The 19399-nt window shown below is 38.8% G+C and overlaps 1 protein-coding gene across 3 annotated transcripts in view; it reads left to right on the forward strand.

Moving 5' to 3' along the window:
- The window catches only part of CEP85L (centrosomal protein 85 like), a 162849-nt gene extending 145106 nt beyond the window's left edge, over positions 1-17743 (forward strand). For all 3 annotated transcript variants that reach the window (XM_058680892.1, XM_012930472.2, XM_058680830.1), the window contains exons 11-13: positions 11189-11296; positions 13539-13770; positions 17536-17743. In XM_058680892.1, the coding sequence (XP_058536875.1) occupies positions 11189-11296; positions 13539-13770; positions 17536-17699 (504 nt within the window). In that variant the 3' untranslated portion in view covers positions 17700-17743. The remainder of the gene's footprint in view (positions 1-11188; positions 11297-13538; positions 13771-17535) is intronic.
- The last annotated feature ends 1656 nt before the right edge of the window (positions 17744-19399 follow it).

Raw genomic sequence — 19399 nt, forward strand, 5'->3', positions numbered from 1 at the left:
ACAGAATGTAATAATCTACAGATTCCGGTACCTTGTAAACAATCAAGGTTTTATCTACAAATACAACATAAGGTTTACAACCTTTGGTACATCTGTTGAAACAGCCTGGCCTTTGATTAAATTGACAGGTGACAATATAAGCCAAAAAATAAAAATCATTCCAGATTATTTATGATTGTGTCATGCAAACCATTTACCTTTTTTTCCTTCTATTTCAGAAGTAATATTAGAATTGGGAAATAAAAAACTAAAAATATGTTACTCTGCAGGCCCCAATGGGCTATCATACCCTCCATATGCATCAGGGCTTGCCGTCCACTGCTCTTTTCCACTGAGGAGGCCCAGTTCTGACACATGCACTCTATGGTCAGACCACAGATCCCGTGATTCTCCCCAAGATTGGAGTTCTGAATCGAGTGGTTCAGTTGGGGGATCCCCAAAGTGACCTCAGCTGAGGTGACTCCAGAACTTACTCTTGTGTGTTTGCCAGTATAATGTCTGGCTCAGTCTGTCACCCACATCAGCCTACACACAGACTAGTAATTGCAATTAATGGATCATTATCTCCAGCCCTGTCTCTTATTGTAAACCAGTGGATGCTGTGGCCCAAACCAACCCTGCCCACCACACCCTCAGCCCTTGCATACACTGGTGGGAACTGTAGTATAGTCAGAGTGATCCTCAGAAACCCCAACCAGGCCAACCCCCAGACCGGGCTCCTGTCTTTGCCAGTATGTGTAACAGACTGGTCCAGTCTATTCCATATCCCATTCTGCTCTCATATACATCGATTGGCACTGCAGCCTAGTTCAACCAACTTACTCCACTATCCAGCCCACACTCATGCCAGTGGGTGCCACCACCTGTCAGGCCAGGCCCTTCCCCAGCCCTGGCTCTCATGCTCACCAGTGAGAGTTGTAGCCTATCAGAAAGGTGCCCACAGTTTCCCTACTGGTCCCACTCCCAGTCCTGGATCTTGTACTTTACAGGTGGTTCTAAGTCTGGCATGACAGGATTTGCCCCCAGTTCTAACACTTGCCAGCTGATGCTATGGCAAAGTCCAACCCACCTGCTCTTAACTTTGGCTCATGCATGCACCAGTTGGTTAGTCCAGCCTGGCTCTCTCCTAACCCGGCTCACATGCAGGCTAGCAGGTGTTGTAGCCCTGCCTGACCTGGTCTGCCCCCAGTTCCAGTTCTCACACTCACCAATGGGAGTAGTGACCCAGCAGGGGAGCCCACATTGCCCCACTACAAAGCTCATACATCTCCCCCAGGTCTCACACTTGCTGGTGGGGTGGGTGCTGCAGCCCAGGCTGGAATGGCCTGCCTCACCTTGGCATTTGCCTGGTCCGGCCTGGTTTTTCACTCAATTCCAGCTCATACTGGTGGGCACTATCACCCCTCTTATCTCTGCATTGTTGCTTTGCAAGCAAGCTGCAACATTATGGGCTTGGAGCACTGCAGATGCATTTAGGGCATCCTCTTCTGGAAAAACTCCATGACCACATACTGGACTTCTTTAATAGCACCTATACGGTCACAATTTTAAAATATTTTAAAATGTACTTTTATTTTATTTCAAAGGGAAGAAAGAGCTAGCTTTCATTTCTGGCTCAGTCCACAAATGCCCACAACAACCGGGGCTATGCCAAACCAAATCCAGGAACCTAGAACCTAGTCTGTGAGTGGTAAGGGCCCAAGTGCTGGAGCCATCGTTGGCTACATCATGGGAAATGCATAGACAGTGAGATGGACTGGAAGTGAAATAACCAGGAACTACATGAGATGCTGATCAATACCAAAATGTTTTTATCTGAAGAGAAATAGTGATTTACCTACTATACCAAATATCTTGCTCAATAGCAGTTTGTAGAAGAACATATGGTATTATATTGATTTCCCATTTTCTCCAACTTACTTTGCCAAATGGGCCAAAGATTTGTTTGTTCCCTGTTGAGTCTCAAGTACCAAACACAATGGCTGACATGTGGAAATTTGACTAATGAACATTGAAAATCCTTTTGTTCCCCAAATTTCGTAGGGTAAATAATATGTCAGGCTCTTTGCTACACACTACATCTGTAGAAGAGCTACAGTAATCCTCTCAGTAAACTGAGTGGGAGGCATAGGCATAAAGATATTGTATAGATGGGGGTGGGTGACTTACAGAATTGTAGAGTTCTTTTCTTTATTTGTTTCAACTCATTTATTGGTCCCTCACAATTAAACACTTAGGTTTTTTGTTTGTATTTAGTACTTTATGATGACCTTTTCTAGAAACCTAAAAATATTTCCTGATTTGATAAATGAACACTAGTTATTTGCCTGGCCTTGTGAATCCTGAAAACAACACTTTGAAAAAATATTCATGTTGCTTTATAACACAGTAATTCGCCATATTTAGTGGACACAGTATAAGCCGACTAACCTAATAGAGTAATTTTCTTCAGTTACTAACACTTTGAAGCTCCCTAGCTTTCATTACTGGCAGAGAGGATGGCCAAATTTATATCAATGTAATTTACATTATTCTGTCCATATGATATGGCACTATTTTCAAATTTATTTGAATTTATGCCAAATATAAAATAATATGTAATTAGAGATAACAGAGAATCTTTGTTTTAAAGCTAATGTAACTTCACTTATTCATCAAGCAGTGTATCATGTTTAGGTTGCTAGCTGAGAGGAAAAGAAGAAAAAAATTGTGTAAAATGATATGGTACTTAGAAGTCCATAGTCTAGTTTGCCTGATGTGAGGGTCTGACATCTATTGATAAGTTTACATGCTCATCTCATTCTAAGTATTTCGTCAGATAAGTGTAACTATACTCACCTTACACATGCTGGAATTCAGTCTCAGGTAGTTGATTCATAATTATACAGGTAGTAAGTAGCGGGATCAGACTTTCATCTCATATGAATCTAAATCCTTATCCTCTTCCCATTATGTCCAGGTACCTTAATGGTAATATGGAAATAGAACATTTTTTGTATTACACAGTATTAAATCTAGTGTAAAATTGTACTGGTATTTTATAGTTTGGTTGCTCTTTTTTCCCTGCAAATGTTGGAACATTGCTCTACTTTAGAGTATTTAATGGAAAAGAAAACTTGGTATTTCGTTGCTTGTTGCCTCTATGTCTTTGCAAGCTGTTGAACTGACCCAATTTGCAAAGATGACTTAGTATTTGAATTATAAACTTGGACTTGGCATGGTAGCCTAGTAGCTAAAGTCCTCACCTTGCATGCGCCAGGATCCCACATGGGCACCAGTTCATGTCCCAGGTGCTCTATTTACGGTCTAGCTCCCTGCTTGTGGCCTGGGAAGGCAGTCAAGGACAGCCTAAAGCCTTGGGACCCTGCACCCACGTGGGAGACCTGGAGGAAGCTCCTGGCTCCTGGCTTCAGATTGGTTCAGCTTTGGCCATTGTAGCCACTTGGGGAGTGAAACAGTGGATCTTTCTGTCTCTTTTTCTCTGTATATCTGACTTCTCCAAAAACTACATGTCTCACTGCCTCTCTGTGTTTCTTTAAACTGTTGACCAGATTTGTTCATAGTTCTTATGGCATATTTGGAGTACTACATTACTGTAACTACAAGCAAGTCATTCTGTTTTAATTCCAAAAGGGAAAAATAAAATCCAATGCTATGCAATTTGTATCTAATTTATAGGAGATTAAGAAAAGATATTTTTCTTATAAAACATCACTGAAACATAGCTATAGTTTTAATCATCTTATGCCAGAAATCAAATAATGTCTTACCTAGAGAAGGCCATTGGCATGTTTTGTTGAGTCAGTTTTGGAAACTGACAAATTGGTGGTGTACTAGTTATGTTGTATTTGTTCTTGATATAGAAAAAATAATTCCTCATACAAAAATACATTCTGATTTGGAAGCTGAATTGTGTGCTGTAAACATACTGGTTTAGCTATTTTTTTCAGCTGTCAAGATAATGTGTTAATGGCATTGTTAATACCTGTTTACTCACTGATTTTTAGCATTGTTGCCTGTCTATATCCATGAAGTCAGTAGAACTACATTACTTTCCTCTCCCACAGATTTCTCTCACGTAGCTATACGATACAGGGACATTTTACGTCATTTCCAAAAACACATGGATACAATCAAAGCCTGATTTGAGTTCCTCACTGGGTATCACCTTCCTTCCTGTTTGCTTCTCAGAATCACATTTCACTCTCACAGGCTTGTTTCCATGAGTGGTTATCCACTCTACACTCTTTTTGATACAATTTAGTTGGCGGTGAGCTCTCCCCTCCCCTTCCTCCTCCCCAAATTCCCTCCCCTCCAGTCTCTTCTCTGTAGCATCATAATGTGTGTCCATTGTGACTCTACACTCTTAGCTTTTGACAGAAAATGCTTAGGGTAAAATGTTTGCTACAAAGTGTGTCTTCATGGAAAATTCCTACAATAGCCTTTCTGAACTGACAGCTATCCTTGAATATTCATATTACCACAATACAAAGAATGAAGCCTAAATGGTTTCCCAAACATGTTTTCTGTTGTGATAATCCCCAGTTTCTTTTTTTTTTTTAAGATTTATTTTTATTGAGAAGGCAGACATACAGAGAGGAAGAGAGACAGAGAGGAAGATCTTCAGTTTGATGATTCACTCCCCAAGCGGCCGCAACGGCTGGAGCTGAGTCAATCCAAAGCCAGGAGCCAGGAGCTGTTCCGGGTCTCCCATGTGGCTGCAGAGTCCAAAAGCTTTTGGCTGTCCTCGACTGCTTTCCCAGGCCACAAGCAGGGAGCTGGATGGGAAGCAGGGCCGCAAGGATTAGAACCGGTGGCCATAACGGATCCCGGTGCGTTCAAGGCGAGGACCTTAACCATTACGTTATCATGCCGGGCCCAATCCCGTTTCATTAGGTAGCAGTTTACAGAGTTCTTCATTCTGTCATGTTGGAAACATAACTCTCAGAATTTTCAAAGTTATGTCAGATTCTAGGAAATTAGCTCACTTAAGAAATTTTGAAATATATCTGATCTGAGAAAAAGAAAACAAAAAACAATAGTTGTTTCATGGTGTTTGCTTCTTCGTTTTTGTTTTTATAAATATTTCTAAAAATTTCCCTTTTATCAGTCAAAAGGAATTAAGAAACGAGGTTTAACATTTGTCCACACTTGAGCCAGCGTGAAGACGGAGCCTCTGGTGCCCAGAGCAGCGTTTCAGTGTTTACTGTGTTAACAGCCAATGCCCTGATGATACCAGGGGTGGCAGGAGCGGAGCACTTCTTGGTTGCTGTTGGTAATCTCTGCCTTCCAGTGATAACATGACAGAATGAGAAAGAGCATCCTGCTGCTGCACGTGAAGGGCCGACACTGAGATAAGGGTTCCAGGGATACAGCTATGGTTCTTAATTCCTGTCTGTTTCACCTCTGTGCTCTTGGCGTTAATTTTGGCTGTTTCAAAGTCAAGAATTCCAGGAGAAAGGCAAAACGCATAAGAAAGCATTGGTCTGATTCCTGTACAGACCTTAATGAGGGATTTTGTGAAAGGTCTTTTTCCTGGAAAGAATGATTTTTAAGCTGAAGCATATTAGAAAACTGAATCTTCTGTTTAAAATGGCTTATAGTCAGTTGCATAGAAGTAGAATTGAGAAATTTTCTCATCAAATGAATTATCCTGTAAAATATTGAAGTAATATTAGCTCCTTAAACTCAAATAAAATACTTGTTTTTGTTTTCCTGATACATTTATTTTAGTAGCTTTACGATAGGTAATCCACTGAATAGTCCATGCCTAACTTGGCAGTTACCTCAATGCCTTCTGCATAAGTAATGCTCAGTAACTGTTTGTTGAATGAGTAAATGTAGCTTTTTATTTTAACAAAAACTAAATGTTTGAATGGTTATTCTTTGATAAGTTTTCATTGATTCACTCATTTAGCTTATACACTATATTTATTTACTGAATTTCTACTTTAAGCAGAGGTGGCTTGAACAAAACAGGCAAAAAATTTTGTCCACAAGGAAGTTGATACAGTATACTGAATACAGAATGGACTGTCTAATATTTAAGGAAGAAGGAATTGAGGTGTTTATTTGCATAAATATTTTCTAACAGGTAGAAGTCATTTGGTCACAGAACTAGCTTAGTTTAGCCTGAGAAAAAAATAGTAGAATCTACTATAATACAGTTTTTCACTGCCAACATATGGCTGGGGTAGTTGGTTGATTTGTTCTGTCCTCTGTTGTGGTGCCAGGTATCCTCTGCAGGTTCCCACAGACTGCCATATCCTCCATGTGCACCTGATTGTACTGTCTACTGCTCCGTCTGAGCCTCTGAGAAGGCTCGGCTCTGGCATTTGCATTCCATGGCAGACCATGGAACCTGCACTTCTCTTCATGGTTGGGGTTCTGAGTCCGGCAGTTCAATTGGGGAGGTACCTAAAGAAACTGTCTGAGGGCCCGGCGGCGTGGCCTAGCGGCTAAAGTCCTCGCCTTGAACGCCCAGGGATCCCATATGGGCGCCGGTTCTAATCCCAGCAGCTCCACTTCCCGTCCAGCTCCCTGCTTGTGGCCTGGGAAAGCAGTCAAGGGTGGCCCAATGCGTTGGGACACTGCACCCACGTGGGAGACCTGGAAGAGGTTCCAGGTTCCCGTATTCGGATCGGCGCACACCGGCCCGTTGCGGCTCACTTGGGGAGTGAATCATCGGATGGAAGATCTTCCTCTCTGTCTCTCCTCCTCTCTGTATATCTGACTTTGTAATAAAAATAAAAAAAATTCTTTAAAAAAAAAAAGAAAGAAAAAAGAAACTGTCTGAGGTGATCCCAGACCAGCTTCTTGTGTGTACTTGCAAGTATAGGGCCCACCACAGTCCATCGCCCCAATCAGCTGATGGTTGCAATTGCTGGGTCGATTCTGTTTCCAGCTCTGTCTACTGGGTGTTGCAGTCCAGCTGATTCTGCCCAGCACACCCGGCTCTCACATAAACCAGTGGGAGCTGCAGCCTAGTCAGAGCGACCCACAATAACCCCCACCAGGCCGCCCCCTGCCTTAGTTCCTGTGCTTGCCAGTATGCACAACAGACTAGTCCAGTCTGTCCCACATCCTATTCAACTTTCATATATGTCAATGGGCATTGAAGCCTAGTTCAACCCAACCTGCTTTTTTTATCCTGACTTACAGGCCTTAAACATTCTGTTTGCTCTGGCACCTCGCTTCTCTGCCTCCATCTCCTATCATTCTTTACCGCTTTGGCTGTCTTCCTGTTTTTTCAAACACAAAAGATACCATCTGCCTTAGCACTGATGGAGACAGGCTGTAGCTTTTTGTGGGACATTATTCCCTTCTGTCATTCCTGTCTTCCTTCACATGTCACCTTTTCCCTGAGCCCTTTCCCCACCTAACATTTCAAATCCTTCTCTCTTATATTGTCTGTTTTCTATAGCTGTAATGAAATTGTAAAATAGAATACTGCATACTTTGTGTATTTATATTTCTTTTGTATTTTCCCCCTTATTCCACAAAGGACAAGGGCTTTGTAGGTTTTTTTTTAATACTTTGCATATCATTTATCATGATTAATTATTTAGGTCATGCAAAAAGAGTTGGGAGGGGAAACATTTAGAAATTAAATTTTGAGGAATATGAAACAACTATTAGAAATTAAAGAGAAAATCGATATAATATAATCACTATATCAGAAACATGTCAATCAAGTACATATACCTGTACATTACAGTTACTGTGTTAGATTTCCAAAGTTGACTCCAAACACCCTGGAAAGTTTGTCAGTTTCTTCAGTGGGCTGTGAACTCAAACCTTTTTTCATAATAATAGCAAATAATGAACGGTTTCTCCTTTCACTCACTCCGTATCTGTACTGATTGGAAAGGTAAAGGAAAATAAAGCACGGAACCCTTAATACCATCGGGATGATCAGAATAATCTACTGGACTCAAAGACTTGGCAACCTTGCTGTCACAGAAAACCAAACCAGCGAAAATACACACAGAAAACAAAATCTAACTTTAGAATGTTTTTTTAAGAAGAAATTTTTTCACTTCGTTAATTTTCATCTTCAGTGCTTTTAAAGTATATCCAGTGAAGTGGGAAGAACAGTGTTGGCTGTTCACTTTGTCGCTTGGTACACTGCCAGTTTGTGACAGTTACTTTTTTTCTGAATGACTATGTCAAAGAATGTATTTGTAAAATGCATGAATGGCATTGGACTACATTTGAATGCATGCATATATATAATTCATGTATGTTTAAACTATCAACATAAGCTTTCTTTCAAAATATGTCCTCTTAAACTGAGTTAAATCTGTTAGCTAAGACACATCTGACTTTCCTCCCACTGAACCACAGGCTTATGGAGCATTTCTGCAACCCCAGAGCATAACAGCAGCTGTGCTTCAAACCACTTTGACACTTCCAGAATGATCATGTTATTACCTGTAAATTAGCAAGTTGTCAGAATTCTTAAAAATATTATTAAACTAAGAATTTAAAAGTAGTTAAATTTTTAATTTTATTAATCCTGTGTATGTTTAATGAAGCAAAAACTCATTGATACTCTAAATTTCACAAAGCTTAACACTAGTATTTCAGAAAGTGGATCATTTCATATATTTATACTGAAGTATTCAGATTTTGAGTAATTACATTGTTAAAATTCCAAAACTTTCATAATGCAAAATTCTTGGTATATAATACAAATTTTTCATATTAATTGGAAAAATTAAAAATTTTAAGTTTTCTTGATAGCATAAAAATACTTGATACAGATATAAATAACTAAATAATGCTATGGAGTCACATATAACAACATTTGTTTATACTTATAAATACTAAAATGCGTTTCCAGAGCTTATGTGGATGTTAAGTAAAATGCCAAAAGGAATTAGCTGGCAAGATCTACTTTGTTAAAAGACAATAGTTTTGGGGCCCGATACGATAGCGTAGTGTTTAAAGTCCTTACCTTGTACACGCCAGGATCCCATACGAGCGCCGGTTCTAATCCCGGCAGCTCCCCTTCCATCCTGCTCCCTGCTTGTGGCCTGGGAAAGCAGTTGAGGACGGCCCAGAGCTTTGGGACCCTGTACCCTCGTGGGAGACTCAGAAGTTCCTGGCTCCTGGCTTCGGATCGGCTCAGCACCTGCTATTGCAACTGTTGGAGAGAGAATCATCGGATGGAAGATCTTGCTCTCTGTCTCTCCTGCTCTATGTACATCTGCTTTTCAATAACAATAAATAAATCTTTAAAAAAGAATGATTTTGATTTTGACAAGACTTACACATTTATTTGAAAAGCAGGTTACAAGAGGAAGAGACAGTAAGAAATCTTCCATGCACTGAATCATTCCCCCACGTGGCTGCAGCAGTCAGGGCTACAGCAGGCTGAAGCACGGAGCCCAAGGCTTCTCACTAGTCCCTTGTGTTGGTGGCAGGTGCCCAAGCCTTCAGTCCATCTCCCACTGCGTTTTCAGTGGAATGGCATGACTCCAGCTGGAACCCACATGGGATGCTGACGTTATAGGCAGCGGCCTAACCAGCTGTGCTACAATGACAGCTGCTTTAGACTAGCTTTTTAAAAATTAGAAATGGCATTGTGTACCACCTGAATTATGCTGCTTTTTGGAGACCTTGATTAATATTCAAGTTTTTTTGTTTCCTTTTTAATCTGGTAAGACTGTTCTAAGCTTAGTAGAAATTTTCTTTTTACTTCCTTTTATCTTCAATGTTTAAGCATGTGCTTTTTGTTCATACAACTTCGAAGATGTAATAATATTTTAGATAAAATGTTTCTGTTAGCACTGCATATGATTGCTATAGTTTTCTATCTTGGAAATTGTACCACATTTCTTCCTTCTGGGACAAAAATATCTGTGAGCTATTGCCCCTATTGGAGAGCTTCCTTTAAAGCTAATGAACAGGACATGTTGAAAATAATATTATTTCTCAAGTCTGATTTTTCATTCCTGCCATAAACGGCACAATTGACAAATATTTTAGAGTTGTTCTAAAATAGGAGATGGCCTATTTTCACTTACTTAAATTCCCTCTTCCATAGGAAAATATAGCTGGATTTTCTGCTAATTTTTACTCACATTCAACATGACTTGTGATTGATAAACATATAACCCCTGTTCTTCCCTAAGAAACAATATGATAGCATTATTGAAACACCACAAAAGGAAAAGATTGGGGCCCCGTCTTTTGGCTAAAGTCCTTGCCTTGCATGAGCTGTTATCCCATATGGGTGCTGGTTCTAATCCTGACGGCTCCGCTTCCCATCCAGCTTCCTGCTTGTGGCCTGGGAAAGCAGTCGAGGACAGTTCAATACCTTGGGACCCTGCACCCACTTGGGAGACCCGGAAGAGGCTCCGGGCTCCTGGCTTCAAATCAGCGCAGCTCCAGCCATTGTGGCCACTTGGAGAGTTAATCAATCGACGGAAGTGCTTTCTCTGTGTCTGTTCTCCTTTCTGTATATCTGATTTTCCAGTAAAAATAAAATAAATATAAAAAAGGAAAAGATTTTTTAAAACCCTGCACATTACTAATAACTAAGGAGCAAAGGAAAATGTTTCTTTAGTATGTACCTAAAAATCAGAATAACTAAACACACTTTAAAGATCTTCTTTACTGCTTTGGTGTACTCAGGATACTCTTAAAACAGTGTTATGCCTAGAGAGTCTATAACTTTATGATGGAGTAAGATTACATATCAGAATTCCACAGTCAACCTTTAACGAAAGTTCAATATCATATTCATTGCTTAGAATACTATACAGCTTGAGAAGGGTTTAGCTGAGCTTCAGATGATAAAAAAGATAGCAATGTTCTTATGAGATTTCTTACATATTAAGTGTTAGAAGAAAAATAAATAGATGTGTCGCTCATGTTCCTAATGCTTTTTTAAATCAAAAAATATTTTTTTGTGATACAGCCTTAAACAGTAATTTTAGGTTTGACATGTGTTTACCCTGATTAAAAACCTCTCTTGATAAAAGTAGTGCTGTTTTCTTTGGAGTCATTCATTCTGCAAATGACATTGAAATGATTTAAGAGGCAGGTTTCATCTTTGAAGCAACTGGAAATTAAGGAATATTGGAAGTATCAGGAGCCAGCATTCCTGGTTACCTCTACTTCGATTAGCATTTTTCTTAGAGTATTAACATGCTGTGTTTTCAAATTTTTCTTACTCCAGTCAATGCAAGGAAAACTTTCTAAAGAAAAATTGACAACTCAAAAGATGATGGAAGATCTGGAAAGGAAAGAAAGAAACCTGCAAAGATTAACAAAGGCACTACTTGAAGTGAGTAGCAAAAATTCAACTTGTTTCTTAACAGTGTTTTACTATCTACTTAAGTAAATGTTTATTTTGTACATATTAATAGAAAAATCTTCAGTGAGAATTTGATTTGGTGTTTCAGTTTATTAAATCCACTAGATTTCTTACCAAAATTTTAATTAGATGATTTTTATTTTTTTTCTGTATCTTAGTATGTAATTTGACTACAGCATAGTCAGATAGCACATAGAGTTTAGGTCCCAAAGTGAATAAATAAAACATACATTAGATACAAAAGATTATATTTGAAAATTCATAAGAAAGGTGCAGTGTTGGCACCTAAGGATTAAAATAGACCACTGTCTTGGGGTCAAAACAATGGCTCGACTGGCTGATTTTGCACCTACAAGTGCCAGCATCCCATAAAGGTGCTGGTTGATCTCCATGCTTGTGGCGCTGGAAAGCAGTGGAAGGTGGCTTAAGTCTTTGGGATCCTGCACACATGTGGGAGATCCAGAAGAGGATCCTGGCCTCGGATCAGCTCAGCTTTGGGCAGTTGTGGCCATTTGGGGATAAACCAGCACATGGAAGATCTTTCCCTCTGTCTCTCCTTTTCTTCCTACTCTGTATATCTGCTTTCCAATAGAAATGAATAAATTTTTAAAATAAGAAAGATCCCACTGTCTGTTATGTAGATGAGGTATTTGGCTTGTATTTAAGGACATGTTATATATACATATATGTGTGTGTGTATGCTTATATTAGGCTTCATAAACTATCATAACTCTCAGAACATTTTGTTTCTAATGCTCTTCAGAAATATAAAGATATTTTCCTGTGTATCCATAATACCATTTGCACATCCAGAAAGAGTTCCCTAACACTGTTATTCTTTATATTCAAATTTCTACCGCTTAGTTTTCAAGTACTTTGTATATGACAATCTCAAAAAGTTTATGAAAATTGGTTATGAGTTCATTTCTGTGGAAAACTCTGAGGTTCCTTTATAATTTAATAAATTTTTTATACAATGTGTTTTCCATAAGCTTTTTGAAACACTTTCGATGTGGCTGCTGAGGCTAGTGTTCATTCAAGAACCATGCATGCATTTCATCGTTGTGCCTGGGAGATGCAAAGTCCATTTCTCTCCTTCAGGATATTGACTTGCTGAAAAAACTTGGTTATCTCATAGGCTTGTAGTAGAGCTAATTGCTAACTCATAGTATTATTATCTTGTTTATCCTGTATCTCTTAAAAAGCACAAGTTAGAGCTAAAGCCATGACTAAATTCATGACAAACTTTTTGGCATGAAACCTTATAGGTATTGTTTATCAGATTACATAGTGTTTGATTATTCCGCTATAAGTGACACACAAATACCAATCTAATGGGGCTAAAGTAATGACAGCCTCATTCTTTAATTGAGAAGTTACAACTCCTTCAAAGAGCAAGTATGAATATCCAAGTTTGTTGGCACTGTTTCTCTTGCTTCATGGCCTTTAGGCATCCACACATAGTCATTGCCTGGATCTTTAGTTGATTGCGGATTTTTCCCCTAATTACATCACTTCTTTTACCTGTATTAGGTGCCATCATCTAGAATTCTTTCCCTCATCACCCCAGGCTTTTTGTGGAAATACAATTCCAGTTGTAAAGCTAATTAAGCTTACCTTTAATTCATAATTTTCATATTGAAATTAAATGAGTTTCTCTGACTACTAATCATTAGTCCATATTGATAGTTCTAATTCCAATTTAATAATTCAGATTTGGTTTTCTTCCTGTTTTCTCTCCTGGATTTTATACTTTTGTCTTTTACACTGAAATTTTGGTTCCTTATCACTATTACCACAAGTATTTTTTGGTCTCAACACAAATACTTGAGTAACTAAACTGCTGTGTGTTTCAGCTTTTTTTGTAGTTCTTTGTATGCTTCGAGTAAATCTCACTATAGAAAAGGTGCACACAGCCAAGTTGATCAGTGTGTGAGACTCTGTAGAAAAAGGCTGTGAAGTGGTGCTACCTTGTCTCTCGGGTTTAATCCAAGGCATTAAATGACAGAGAACCACTTTGATTTAAATTTGTTATTTTTCTAGGGTTTTTTCCCCCATTGTTGGTGTGCAGCTAAATTTTAGTATGCATGTAGTTAGTATTACTCTACTGTTTTTCTGTAGACTTGCGGGGCAGAGAGTGTTATCCTGTATGTGACCATGAGCACGGTTCCTGTTCTAACAGCCTGGTTTTTGTTTTCTTTATCCATCACAGAACCAAAGACAAACAGAAGACACGTGCCCTTTATTGGATCAGGGCCACGAAGGCGACCAATCTAAGCAGCCGACCGTGCTTTCTAAGCGGCCACTATTTGATTTGTCTGTAATTGATCAACTATTCAAGGAAATGTCCTATTGTTTGTTTGACTTGAAAGCATTGTGTAGTATTCTTAATCAGCGTGCTCAGGGCAAAGAGCCAAATCTTTCATTATTACTAGGAATCAGATGTAAGTGGCTGATAATTTGTCCTTACTTTATTCTTTAAACATTAGAAACCTGTCTTCACTAATCAGGAACTTTTGACTGTCTTTTTCCTGTGCATTTTTATATGTTTCCTAATTAAATTTGTAACTTTCTGCATGTGCGAATGTAGGTGTACCTGTTATTATATCACTGCTAGAATTGGCCTCACTAAAATTACAAGAGTGAGCAGAGTCATGGTGGATATGGAGTGCCACATGGTAGAATCCGTGGAGATGTTTCTTATACCAAATCTGTAAGTGTGTGGCAGGAGTCGTAATGAAGACGACATTCCCAGTAACTCTTCCAAAAGTAATATTCCTGTTTGCTTTCATGTAGTAGTTGTTTCACAGTACACTGGCCATATGTCCTTTGATAAAATAGTTGCTTTCTTTGCACTGAGTCTTACATGGTAGTCCCTTAATATGAACAGCCCTGTGATCACTTGAGCCAGTTTTCATGGCCTATATGCATACCTCCCAGTGTGACAGCCACACATTCGCCATCTTGAGTTCTTTCTTCCTCCATTTGTTATTGTGAAAGCTGTATTGATACCTGCTCTGTTCTGTGTGATAGTTGCAGGAATGCTCATCCCTCAAAGTTATAATTTATTAGAATATTGACATGTTAATCTCCTTTTAATAGAGAAGAGACAGATTTCAGTAGGGAGGTAATAGTATAAGACCACATGATAAGATTTTCGAATCAACATTTTATGTTGATTAACTGCCTAATAATAATATATAATTCAAATGAAACTGTAGAGGGGGGTTGGTTTTATTTAGTTTCATCAAAAAGAAATCCACCACTTTGCATCATAATAGGTATGTGTTGGCAAATCAAATAGTTTTTTGATCAAAGTTTATCACTTGCTAAATGAAATATGTTTGTCGTAGAATTTTTCACTTGATACATAATGTTTATACATTTGAGTGTTAGTGTATAAATAACAAGGCTTAAATATATTTACTCAGCAAGCATTTTTAAGATGTCTTTGTGGTCCATGCACTTAGTTAAAAGCTAGTAAAGCACAGACTATGAACAGATGCCTTGCCCACATGTTAAAGAAATCAGTAGTAGTAGGAACAAAGTGGGTGAAAAAGCAACTAAATGAGTGTAGGAAAGACAATGCCAGAACTCCGTCGAGTACCTGATGTTTGCTGTGGGGCTGAAAACAGAAAGAGGATAAGACTGCCAGGTGAAAATGGGTGATTTAGTTAGAAATAATCTCTGGGGAGCAAGAAGCAAGAGTTCACACGTGTATGATTTATTTTCTTTTCCAATTTAGGGCTGATTGCCCTTTCATTATTTTATAGTTTGCATACTCAGTCTCCTAGATAGCATTTTGTTAACTCTGTTACTAAGAGAGTATTCAAGAAAAGGGAGACTCAAGAATTTAGGTATCCTCATCTCCGAATGTGTATTCTGCATTCATTAAAGTGTAACTACAGAGAGTGGCTATCAGCCTAGTGTTAAATACTGTGTATTGGGCTGCTTGAGTTCAGCTCCTGCCTCTGGATCCTGATTCTAGCTCTCTGCTAATGCAGACTCTGGGAGGCCGCAGTGATGACTCGAGTAACTGGGTCCTGTTGTGCACTGACAGATGTGGGGTGGTTTGCCAGCTCCTGACTGGCCTTTGCTTTGCGGGCATCTGGAAAGTGAAACAGATGAGCATGCCTTATCGTGCCCTCTCCTCACCCCATCTCTCCCCCCACCCTCCTGTTTCATGGACTCTTAGGTAGAAGGTTATAAAAAGTTAGCAAAGCAAAATCAGCCCTACTCCCCGCAGGGAGCTGTGCTGCCTGGCTGCACATACCCGTGCTGGTCAAAAAGCTTCCAGGCCAGGGAGAACCCGAAAGCGTGCTGAGCCTCCCTTTCCCCAGCTTGGTCATTGAGATCCCCAGAAAATTTTTGTTGTAATTTGTATTTCCTTTTTTTATTCATTACTATTCAATAATCTTCTCCATTCTCTATTTTCTGTTATTTTTATACCTTTCACCCATTGAGGTATTTGCCTCTTGCCTTCCCTGCAGTGTATCTAGGCTGCTAGATGTTAGATCTAGGCTGCTAATTCAATTCACTTGTTTTTCAGATATGGTAGTTTAGAAAATCAGAGACCACAATGTCCTAAGCACAGCCTGTTTTTTGTCCTCCTTTAATCTGCTCCTCATCTTAGTGAATGGCACCACCATTCACTTGTTACCCCAACCCAGATTTTATCCTTCATGCTACTTTTTCCTTCATTTGTCTCATACCTGATCCCTGACCCTTGATGATGGCCAACTGTATCTAACATTCCTGCCATTGTAGCTTGCACTGTTGCTTTAATGCGGGTTTCATAGTTCATCACCTGGACTGGTCTGCCAGCCATTTTACATGTTTTCACTTTGCTGCTGGAATTAATCATCCGAACTTTAAAACTGGCTATTTAGTTATTTCACAGTGATAGGTAGTTCCTGACTACCTCTGAGCCTTTATTTCTTGGCACGTTCCTGTCATAATTTGTGCTTTATTATTTTAAAGCTGAATATTGCATTTTTTGAGGCTTCTCAAATTCTGTCACACTGGTTTGTTTTCTGCCTATAATGTTGTTTGTTCATTTCTGCTTCCTGTCCTAACCAGTAAGCAAGTGTCTGTTACCTCTCCAGTTAGGACTGATTGTTCTCATCCTTTGCTGCCTCTGCAGCTTGAGTGTAGTGGGAGATCACCTACAGTCCCTCACTGTGGTCATTTGCTTATGAAATTGTGCATAAAGCCTTGACAGGCCACCATGTCTATTACTTTGCTGACCTTAACAACGTCCAGCATGGTTGCTGGATCATGATAGATGTTAACACTGAAAATAAGTTAAGTCATCTAACTTAGTGATCCAATAAATTAACAGGCCCATGAAGGGTATAAGGAAGATTTACTTCATGATTACTGGCTTTGTTAGCTTTTATATTGAGACATGTTTCCAACAAAAGAAACTGAAGCGAGTAATTAAAAGCTAGCTGACTCATCACTTTGCCTCCAGTTATTCAGCCATTGTGAAGCTGTCTAAGTGAATCACTTGTTTAGGATTCCAGAAGCCCAATTCACACATTCACTCCCTCTCTTTCTCTCCTTTTACACACACACACACACACACACACACACACACATATATCATGTATTTTAAAAGTTAATATTTTCATGCCAAGGTTATGTGTTTCGCCTAGCCATTCAGACATCATTTAGGATGCCCACATCCCACAAGAGATTATCTAGAGTTGATAGCCTGTTCAGGATCTTGACTCCTGCTTCCTACAAATTCAGACCTTGAAAGGCAGCTGTGATGACTCAAGTAATTCACCACAAAGGAAACCTGCATTGAATTCCTGAGTATAAAGCTTTGCATACCCACACGATACCACCTTTATGAGCATGTGAAGTGAGTGATCCAACAAATGGGGGAACACTCTCTTCTCACTCTGTGTCTTCAATTTATTTGCAATGAAACCTACTTTACAGTTATAAAAATTTCAGGTATAGCTTCTCACTACCTGAATGACTTTCTGACTTGGTCAAATAGGAAGAGTGCATGCTGTAGTTGAACTTGAAGAGCCATTAGAGTTTTTTCACTTTTGGAGTATCATCATCCATTCCACCTATTGTATTTATGTGTGTTACATGAACTAAATAAACTTTTTTTAGAAGGCCAAGCAGATAATCTGTTAACCGTTTTTGTTCAAAACAATATGAGACCTTTTCTCCATGCTTTATTTTCGCAGCAATGAGTTGTTCAGCGGAAGAGACCGAGAATGACCACAGCCCAGAAACACTCACTAAGAAGCTGTCAGATGTGTGCCAGTTACGGAGGGATATTGATGAGTTAAGGACTACAATATCAGACCGCTATGCTCAGGATATGGGAGACAACTGCATTACCCAGTGATCAAGTATTGGTCCCACAGCAATAATGACCCATTGTGAAATGCTGCTGTTTTTCAGTTCTTCACCTTTGTATTTAGTACTTACAGTGGAATGTTGCAAGTGACGTATGACTTGCATGTAGGTTTTTCCCCCCTCTCTGGATGGTTTTTACTTAATTGAGGGGAAAAGATGTGAGATTTTAAAAGAGCTTGTCTAATTAGGCAAAAATATCAAATTGTCATTTGAAAATTGTGATAAAGTCTAAAAAAAATTGTATTCTGTAACTACTGATTGGTAGGACCAAGCTGTGAAAGAATGTCTTTCAGGTAAAGGGAAAAGATTTCTTTGAAGCCTAGAAATTTGTGTTTATAAGTGCATGTTTGTATAGTGTGTGTGTACTTTACTTACAGAATCTTAAGGATTTCTAGGATTAAAGCAAAATTTCTCAGAAAGGCACACATTATTTATTTGTATTTCTTTGGTATAGAAGCTAGTGTATACTTCAGGATTTTCAACAGTTGGCCGAACAAGAGTTGCAGTAGCAGTGATCTAACAGACAAACGGTGTTTCGAACAATTGCTCTGCTAGAATGATGACATTATGGAACTGAGTTAATGTTAGTACTGTCGATAGGTTAGCTGTTTTTCCAGAGTGATTGTGGATGCCTTAAAGGTATGAAATTTTGTTATGACAAGCTTTTTCGTTAGTATTATAATCTGTGTATCACAAGGAAGTTGGCTTTAATTTTCATATCCCTTACTATTTATAGTTTATTTGCCTATTTTATCTGTCATGTAGACAAAGCCATACATTACTAAATGCAAACCTCTTAAAGTATGCTATAATTATTGTAAAAGAAAGATTAACGCAGTGACTCTGGAACAACGGCTTATTTATCCAAATCTCAACGTTTACATTTTAACAATTTTCTATCTGTTTAGAGTTGAAACTATTTTGAAAAGAAAAGAAAAAAAAACAACACATATTCTTTGTATCTAAATTTACATTAGCATATATCTACACTTAGGTGATATTAATTCCCTTTAGTAGATAATGTTCAAAACAGGGTCCTTCATTGACTATGAATTTGGCTAGTTTAGCTGTTCATCTGGAGTACAGGGTATTGCTATGAAATGCAACCGATCATTAAGTAGATGCAGAATCTTTTACACTTCCAAGTGAATAGCGTTCATGTGCTAGTTGATATTTTGGGAAGACTGTATATTTTGACCTGCAGAGCATCTACTTATGCTAGTTTGGTAATGCTTTCTTACGGTAAAATATCGTCCTCTGTAAGTTGGTTTGATTTCTTGATGTAGCTGAGTCTTGTTTAGGTCGAGTGAGACTAAATAAGAGGTGGAGGAATAATGTGTATGAATCAGACAGGGTGACATTGTGGTGATCAAGACCAGATTATGTGTGTTTTCTCGCCAGGCTTTTGTATTCTTATAAAGGCTGTTTCTGGGAAATATTTTTCTTAAACCTATTTTCAACAGTGGTAGCAAATGTGGGACAAAGCCTTCAAAGACACTACTTAGAAAAACAGTTTGAACTTTTGGCTTATGTACAGTCCTCGTTAAGTTGTTTTATAGTCATATATGAACAGCTGCAATTCATTCATAAAGACATAGATTTCCCTTCCATGCAGTGCCTGAGTCCTCCGTGCCCGTCTTACTTCTTACATTTGGGCACTAAGCTGAGATCAGTGCTTAGTAGGGATTT

The sequence above is a fragment of the Ochotona princeps genome, chromosome 1, assembly GCF_030435755.1.
Source record: "Ochotona princeps isolate mOchPri1 chromosome 1, mOchPri1.hap1, whole genome shotgun sequence".
Taxonomy (NCBI): Eukaryota; Metazoa; Chordata; class Mammalia; order Lagomorpha; family Ochotonidae; genus Ochotona; species Ochotona princeps.